The sequence below is a fragment of the Herpailurus yagouaroundi genome, unplaced genomic scaffold (assembly GCF_014898765.1).
Source record: "Herpailurus yagouaroundi ecotype Mexico unplaced genomic scaffold, PumYag 187, whole genome shotgun sequence".
Lineage (NCBI taxonomy): Eukaryota > Metazoa > Chordata > Mammalia > Carnivora > Felidae > Herpailurus > Herpailurus yagouaroundi.
The window spans coordinates 4,821,741-4,830,868 of NW_024412418.1; the positions used below are offsets into that span (position 1 = coordinate 4,821,741).

The following is a 9,128-nucleotide window of genomic DNA, read 5'->3' on the forward strand; positions in this document are numbered from 1 at the left end:
AGTGTTTAAGATTACTTTCTGTTTTTATGTACTGGGATTTGGAGATGTTGGATTTGAAATATATCACCAACAATAAAAAACAAAACACAGAAAAACTGGATATCTATCTTGTGTCAGTGGATTTGAAATCATCTATTTAATATGTCCCATTCTGCAATGGGCCCAGCAGTTGAAGAGAATTCTAAGCCTTGAAATCATTTTCTTTGTAGATGGAATCTAAAGGACAATATCCTCCACGAGGGAATCACACTACATTAATGGATTTCATACTGCTTGGCTTTTCTGATGTTCCTGACCTCCAAGAGTTTCTTTTTGGGGTGTTTTTGATAATTTATGTGATTATTCTGATGGGAAATAGCCTCATTATCATAATAACCCAGATTGATCCCTCCCTCCGGACTCCCATGTATTTTTTCCTTGGGAACTTTTCTTCCTTGGAAATATGTTATGTGTCAGTCACTGTCCCCAGATTATTAACAGATCTTTGTAGACAAAGTAGAAGCATTTCCTTTCTGGCCTGTGCTACACAAACGTATTTCTTTCTGGTCTTTGGAGCCACCGAGTGCTTTATTTTGACTGCAATGGCTTACGACAGGTATGTCGCCATTTGCAACCCCTTACTCTACCCTCTCATCATGAACAGTAGGCTGTGTATCCAATTGGCAGCTGGCTGTTGGATCACTGGAATTCCAGTACACATAGGGTTCACCTACCTAATCTTCTCTCTACCCTTCTGCGGGTCCAATCAGTTGAATCACTTTTTCTGTGACATACCTCCAATACTTAAGCTTGCCTGTGGGGATACTTTTACGATTGAGATATTGGTTTATACAGTTGCTGTTCTAGTTGTCACTATTCCTTTTATGTTGATTCTTGGATCTTATGTGAAAATAATCTCAACCATCCTGAAGCTGCCATCAGCCGCTGGGCGAGCCAAGGCATTCTCTACATGTTCTTCCCACCTTGTGGTTGTGACTTTATTCTTTGGATCAGGCATCATTTCGTATTTGAGACCAAAGTCCAGCCATTCAACAGGAATGGACAAATTTCTTTCTCTCTTTTACAGCATTGTGACACCAATGTTTAATCCCATAATATATTGTCTGAGAAACAAAGATGTTTTGGTGGCACTCAAAAAATTCTTACCAAAATGGATTGTAATATGACTCAAAAACATAGCTTTGTAAAATCTATTTTCTTATTTATCACAGTCTCCATCCATTCATGTTGGTTCGTCTCCAATTTTTCCAGGACTCTTAATTATTCTATTGAAGTATTGCCATATTCTTATATCATATTAAATAAACTCAGCAGTTATTTTTTAATGTTTATTTATTTATTTTGAGAGATAGAGAGAGAGAGACAGCATGAGTGGTGGACAGGCAGAAAGAGAGAGGGAAAGAGAGAATCCCAAACAGGCTCTGTGCTGTCAGCCCCAGAACCTGATGCTGGGTTCAAACTCATGAACCATGAGATCATGACTTGACCCAAAATCAAGAGTCTGACACTTAACCTAGTGAGCCAGTTGTTATTTTTAAACAGTATATTAATCCCACATTTAATCCAAAGTATTGAAATATTTAAAACAACACATAGGAGTTATTAAAGGTGATGTTGCTGCTGCTTTTTGGTAAGATTCCAGAATATGGCCAACATTTTCTGTTTCACAGAAAGATTATTCATTTTTTCTATCTCCAGTCCCAACATATTATATGAAAATATTAGACATCTAGTTAACTTTGTTACATGGAAAGGATGACAAATAATAAAAGTTGAACTACTGATATTTTATCTGCTCATGATTAGTAATCACCTTCTAATCAGGTGAGGTCATGTAAAGAAAGGAAGGATTTGAATCCAATGGTACTAAGTACAGTTGACGTGTTACAGATAATTCACATTCAATCTGTTTTTTATTGGTGAGTCATCAGCTATTCCCTAAAGCTGAATTCACATATGGAAAAGGGGGCCACATTATCTCCTTTCCAGGATCCAGTCTTCCTCCAGAATGTTACCTATCTACTTTACTTTTGTCATGTTAATTAGAAGACTTGATGGTAATTTGGACATATAGATTTTAAATGTATAGAAATGATGCAAATGTGGGGAGAAAGAGATAACAGTTTTGGGTAATTGAAATGAGTTTTATATAAAACTATCAAAATGTTAGCTCTGGTGGGGCACCTGGGTGGCTCAGTTGGTTGAGCATTCAACTGCAGCTCTTGTCATGATCTCAAGGCTCCAGAGTTTGACCCCCACGTTGGGCTCTGTGCTGACAGCTCAGAGCCTGGACCCTGCTTTGGATTCTGTGTCTCCCTCTCTCTCTGCCCCTCCCCCACTCGTGCTCTGTCTCTGTCTCTCAAAAATAAATAAACGTTAAAAAAAATGTAAGTTCTGGGCTGTGTGAGTTACATTTCTTATCTCTTCCTCCCTTCTTGAAGTAGAAATCAACAATTTCCCTTCTTTCTTTTTTTAAAAGAAACTTTCCAGTGTCTTAATGACAAAGAAATAGCTGTGTAGGAAGACAGGAAAGAGTAAATCTGAACATTAAAGAAGCAAAATTTGATAAAATTCCTATTAGTCAATACTGTTCTTCCCATATCTGTTTCCTCCACACCATTCCGGATTCTGTAAACCTCTGGGCACCAACCATTCCAGGCCCTTGGGTATTCCCAGCAGGCCTCCCATAATATTCCTTTGAAAATACAGAATACCTTCACTCCCCCCTTCACCTTCTCCATTACCATACTGCATTTATCACCAGAGTTCTTTAGAAGGAATAAAAGAGTGTATATAACACAACTTCCCTATGATTCCTCCCTGGCATAAAACTTCAACTTAAAGGAAAAAAAGAAAAGAAAAGAAAAGAAAAACAAATGCTAAGAAACAATTATCAAGGTCATCATCGTATAATTTTAACAAAGCTGGGTCACATTTTGGTAACTCTCACAATCTTTCAACCTTTTTCGTTATTATTACACTTGTTATGGTGATCTGTGGTCAGTGATCTTTGATGTCTTGGGGTTCCATGACTGCACTCATGTAAGAAGGCAAGTTTAACCAATGAATGTACTGTGTGTTCTGAAAGCTCCACCGACTGGTCGTTCACCTCTCTCTCTTCCTCTCCTCAGGCCTCCCTATCCCCTGAGACACAAGAATAGTGAAATTAAGCCAGTTGATAATCCTACAATGGCCTCTAAGTGTTCAAGTGAAAAAAAAAATCACACTTTAAATAGAAAGCTTAGAAATGATTCAGCTTAGTGAGGAAGGTGTGCTTAATGCCAAAAATAGGCTGACAGGTAGGCCTCTTGTACCAAACAGCCAAGTTTGTAAATGCAAAAGAGAAGTTCTTAAAGGAAATTAAAAGTGTTTCTCCATTGAACCCAGAAATGATAAGAAAGTGAAACAGCCTTATTGTTGACGTGGAGAAAGTTTTAGTCGTCTGGATAGATCAAACCAGCCACGACATTCCCTTATCCCAAAGCTTATCCGAGAGCAAGGCTCTGACTCTCTCCAGTTCTATGAAGGCTGAGAGAGGTAAAACTAGAAAAAAAAGTCCGAAGCTAGCAGAGGTTGGTTCATGAGGTTAAAGGAAAGAAAACGTCTCCATAACATCAAAGGGCAAGGTAAAGCAACAGAAGCTGATACAGAAGCTTCAGCAAGTTACCAACAAGATCCAGCTAAGATACTAATGAAGGTGGCCTCACTCAACAACAGATTTTTCACCCGAGATGAAACAGCCTTCTACTGGAAGAAGATGCTATCTAAGACTTTCACAGCAGGAGAGGAGAAGTCAATACTTAACTTCAAAGCTTCAAAGGACAGGCTGACTCTATCTCATTAGGGGCTAATGCAGCTGCTCCCTTTTAAGTTGAAACCAGTCCTCATTTACCATTCTGAAAGTCCTAAGGTCCTTAGGAATTATGCTAATTATGCTAAATCTACCCTGCCTGTGCCCTAGAAATGGGACAACACAGTCTGGATGACAGCACATCTGTTTCCAACGTGGTTTACTATTTTACGCCTACAGTTGAGACCTACCACTCAAAAAAAAAAAAAAAAAAGATTTCGTTCAAGTTACTACTGCCCATTGACCATGCATCTGATCATCTGAGAGTTTTGATGGAGATGGACAAGATTAGTGTGGTTTCCATGCCTGCTAAGACAATTTAGCAGCTCATGGATCAAGTAATAATTATAACTTCCAAGTTTTATTATCTAAGAAATGCATTTTGTGAAGTGATAGCTGCCGTAGATAGGGATCCCTTTGATGGACCTGGGAAAAGTAAACTGAAAAACCTTCTGGAAAGGACTCACCATTCTGCCTTTAGTGGAGGAAGTAGTGGGATTCAGGACTTTAGTGTAGGGGGGCACCCAGATGGCTCAGTCTGTTGAGCGTCCTTTTCAGCTCAGGTCATGATCTCATGGTTCATGAGTTCGAGTCTTGATTCAGGCCCTCTGCTGTGAGTGCAGAACCCACTTTGGATCCTCTGTCCCCTCTCTCTCTGCCCCTACTCCACTCATACATGTTGCATGCTCTCTTCTTCTTCTTCTTCTCTCTCTGTCTCTCCCTCTCTCTCTCTCTCTCATTCTCTCTCTCTCTCAAATAAATACTTTAAAAAGAAAACTTTAGGGGCACCCAGGTGGCTCAGTCTGTTAAGCATCTGACCAGCTCAGGTCATGATCTCGTGGTTTGTGAGTTCTGGCCCCATATGCGACTCTGTGCTGACAGCTCAGAGCCTGGAGCCTACTTCGCATTCTGTGTCTCCCTCTCTTTCTGCTCCTCTCCCGCTCATGTTCTGTCTCTCAAAAATAAATAAACTTTAAAAGAATTTTAAAAGAAGACTTTGATGAAGGAAGTAACTGCAGATGTGGAGGGAATAGCAAGAGAGCCAGAATGAGAGGAGGGGCCTGAATGGGTGACTAAATTGCTACCATCTCATGATCAAACTAACGAATGAGGAGATGCTCTTCATGGATGAATAAAGAATGTGTTTTGTGGGGCGCCTGGGTGGCGCAGTCGGTTAAGCGTCCGACTTCAGCCAGGTCACGATCTCGCGGTCCGGGAGTTCGAGCCCCGCATCAGGCTCTGGGCTGATGGCTCAGAGCCTGGAGCCTGTTTCCGATTCTGTGTCTCCCTCTCTCTCTGCTCCTCCCCCGTTCATGCTCTGTCTCTCTCTGTCCCAAAAATAAATAAACGTTGAAAAAAAAAATTAAAAAAAAAAAAAAAGAATGTGTTTTGTTTGTTTTGTTTGAAATGGAAGCTACTCCTGGTAAAGCTTTAGAGATTGTTGGATTGACAACAAAAGATTTATAACAGTACATAAATGTAGGTGATAAAGCTATAGCAGGTTTTGTGAGGATTGACTCCAATTTGGAAAGTGGGAAAGTGGGTAAATGCTACCGAACAGCATCACGTGTGACAGGGAGATCATTACTGAAAGAAAGAGTCCATCGATGCAGCAAATGTCATTGTTGTCTTAATTTAAGAAATTCCCACAGCCACCCCAGCCTTCAGCACAGCACCCTGATCAGTCAGAAGCCATGAACACTGAGACAAGAATCCACCAGCAAAAAGATTATGGCTTGTTGAAAGTTGAGATGATGGCTAGCATTTTTTAGCAATAAAGTATTTTTATTATTATTATTTTAATATTTATTTAGCTTATTTTGCTTTACTGCAATATTCAATTCATTAATGTGGTCTGGAACTGCACCCACAATGTCTCTGAGGTGTCCCTATAACTAACTTTGAAGGAGATCTATCCTTGCAATGCAAATAAAGCCTGCTGAAAGCAGGGCTACACAGGTGCATGGTAGAGACTCTCTTCTGTACCTTGGATCTTGGGCCTGGGCACTGAGAGGTGGCGGCATCTTCAAGGCCATCACAAGGTGGTAGGAAAACAGAGCCAAAGCTGAGTCTGAACCAAGCCTCTAGGGAAACCTATTAGGATGGGTTGGGGCCTAGTGGTATAAACAGCCAACTCTGCCAGCTGGCTGTATCTTATCCTGAATGGTGCCTGTCTTTTGTCATTCTTGAGTTTAGGTATAATTTTGATTAATGCTAGTGTCTGCTCTCCGTGTTCCATAAGGAAGCAAAAGTAGATTTATGTCCATGCTCTGCATGACGTACTAAAAGAAGGAGAAATGCATCCTCACACACAGCATGGTAGTGCCACCAGGGATTTGAACACATTAGCTGTGGTCCTGGAATCTTAGGCTGGGATTAGATTGCCGCCAATGGACAGATTTAAGGTTAGATCAGTGTGCTTGATCTGGACTCAGATGCAAATGAATCCTTGAAAAGCCGATTGGGATTATGCGAGCCGTGGTTTTGCTATGAATGAGGCAGCATTTGCTCAAGCTTGTCAGACAGAAGTATAATGTTTGCTTATAACTGAAACTATGACAGATCATCCAATTTGCATTATAGGGAGAAGGAAGATAATATTATACAATTTAGTGTAAAGATACACATACGTGGGATTCCATGAGTGTGTACGCGTATGTGTGTAAATAAACCCAATATTTGTATGTTGAAATCTTATCTCCTAATACTTCAGAAGGTAACTGTACGTGGAGACAGGATCTTTGAGGAGGTAATTAACTTAAAATGACGTTGTATTGCCTATGACTGTTAATCTTACAGGAATAGATTAAGACACTGACATGAGAAAAAAAATCACGGAGACAATGAATGAATGAAACCTGTCCACCTACAAATGTAGGAGGGAGGCTTCAGGAGAAGTCAACCCTGGCATCACCTTGACCTTAGGCTTCTCATGTCTGGAGCTGTGAGAAAATAATATATATATATATATTTTTTGTTTAAGCAACCTGTCTGTGGTACTTTGCTATGGCATCCCTAGCAAAACAATACAACCAATATGGCATATATACATGTGTTTACATGCACGTATGTGTTTTCCTGTGGATATATATGTTTAAACATAGTGTAATATATATATATATATATATATATATGTATGTATAATTTTATTAAGAAGTGCTAAACTTAAAAATAAAACAATTATTTTAGTTGCAAAATGGGTTTATTCAATGTAGCAGAGAATTGTACTTTGGGCCATGCAAGCTATGGTAAAAAAAACATTGGCAAGTCCAGAGAAAGAGGAGAAGGACAACTCTTTTATAAGACAGAGAGAGTTGGGAAGGGCTCTTGTAAACAAAAGTTTTAGGAGTAAGTTGAGAGTTCAAGTATAGTGGTTTTGCATTGCGTGGGTTGTGACAGTCCTTGGTTGGCTGGGCTGTAGTCAGGGGAGGAGGAAACCTTTCTTCCTCTTGCTGGGGTAGTAAAGTCTGGAATTCATCCTTTTGGGAATACAAGATACATCTCTTCCTTTTGGTTCTGTTGACCACAAGTGGAAGGACGTAAGTGCTCTCCCTGCTGGCCTCTTGCTTCCCATCTTAAATGAGTTCCCTTTATTCAATTTCACAGAAGCAAATGGATGACAGTTTCTGCTTGTGTAAAAACTGCTTTGGTGGTGAGTTGACTATGATCTTTATTTAAAAATGTCCCAAAATAACAGAAATACACTAATTAATGAAAACAAATCACTCGAATCATAGCTTTTTGTCTGAAGACAGTTCCATTAATTTTCATTTCTTTCAATTTAACGTTTAGTGTGAAAAGTATACTTTATTGGCAAACCAGCTTTTACCAAACACTCTTTTCATTGCATCTTTCACATCTTTGTTCCTCAAACTATAGATGATGGGATTCAGCATAGGAATCACAATCGTGTAAAATACTGACACTATCATATCATGATCCAAAGCATAGCTGGAATTAGGTCTCACATACATGAAGAGAACCGTACCGTGAAAAATTGATACTCCAGTTAGGTGAGAGCCACACGTGGAAAAGACCTTCCGCCTCCCTTCAGCGGAATGCATCCTCAGAATGGCCAACAGAATAAAACCATAGGAGACCAGGACTATGAGGATAGTGGATATCTCAATAGATCCCGCAAAGTAGAAGACTAGCAGTTGGTTTATGTGAGTGTCCGAACAAGAAATAGCGAGAAGAGGAGGGATGTCACAAAAGACATGTTTAATTTCATTGGATGCACAGAAGGATAGACTAAAAGTAGCCATGGTGTGTAAAGTAGCATGCAGAAAGCCACCAACATAGCAGGAAATTATGAGCGGCACGTAGACCCTGGGTGACATTCTAACTGAATACAGGAGAGGGTTGTAGATTGCTACATAGCGATCATAAGCCATTGCAGCTAAGATAAAACATTCCGTGGTTCCGAAAGTAACAAAGAGAAACATCTGTGCTGCACATCCAAGGAATGAAATGGCTTTATTCTCTGACAAGAAATTGACTAACATTTTTGGGGTGACAGCTGAAGAGTAGCAGGCGTCCAGGAATGATAAGACACTCAGAAAATAGTACATAGGGTTGTGGAGCCGAGAATCCCCAATGACCAATAAAACCATTCCCAAGTTTCCCATCATCGTAAAAAGATAGATTGCTAGAAATATGAAAAATAGGAAAACTTGCAGCTTAAAATCATTTGTGAAGCCCATCAATATAAATGTCGTGACTTCAGTCACATTTTCCATCTGAATCCTGTATAAATCTAAATCTGATGGCACTGCTGACATTTCAGATTTTATTTATAGGTTTTAAAGACAATACGTCTTTTTTTTTTTTCTTGGAAAATGCAATCTACTCAATCACAGCCTCATGTTTATTTCTTAGAAGGACATATTGATACCTTTGGCAGTCAAGGAATAGGCAGCAATGAAGAAGTTAGGTCCAAGTGGATGCATCACCCTGTTCAAACAAATTAAATAAATTATTTCATTTCATTGTTGGCTACACTTGCCATGTGAAAAATAGTGGCACTTCTTGTGCTTTGATTCCTAGTTTATTTTCTGCTAAATTTAATGCCCCTTAGTTTCATATTACATCATCTTAAAATTCAGAAAGAAATAAATATAGGCATTTTGAATACAAAAAATATTATAATACGAAGCACAGAGCTGAGTACTCTGAGTACTGATCCCAGATATTCTACGACATGCATGGAATGCCTTTCCTTAACGTGCACAGTTGGTAAAATGGGAGCAAATACACTTACATCACAAGATTGGACTGG

General features: G+C 39.4%; 2 protein-coding genes across 2 annotated transcripts; one reads left to right on the forward strand and one right to left on the reverse strand.

The window, feature by feature from the left end:
- Nucleotides 1–209: 209 nt before the first annotated feature.
- Nucleotides 210–1,166, forward strand: LOC121043821 (olfactory receptor 10AG1-like). The gene has a single exon (XM_040495822.1). It carries the CDS (start codon nt 210–212, stop codon nt 1,164–1,166), a length of 957 nt encoding a protein of 318 aa, XP_040351756.1.
- A 6,472-nt stretch (nt 1,167–7,638) lies between these two features.
- LOC121043939 (olfactory receptor 5T1-like) lies at nt 7,639–8,646 on the reverse strand. The gene has a single exon (XM_040495915.1). It carries the CDS (start codon nt 8,629–8,631, stop codon nt 7,639–7,641), a length of 993 nt encoding a protein of 330 aa, XP_040351849.1. The 5' UTR covers nt 8,632–8,646.
- Nucleotides 8,647–9,128: the final 482 nt, after the last annotated feature.

Bases quoted from the DNA above. Each gene is read 5' to 3' on its own strand.
- LOC121043939 (XM_040495915.1), bottom strand. From the start codon at position 8,631: ATGTCAGCAGTGCCATCAGATTTAGATTTATACAGGATTCAGATGGAA.
- LOC121043821 (XM_040495822.1), top strand. From the start codon at position 210: ATGGAATCTAAAGGACAATATCCTCCACGAGGGAATCACACTACATTA.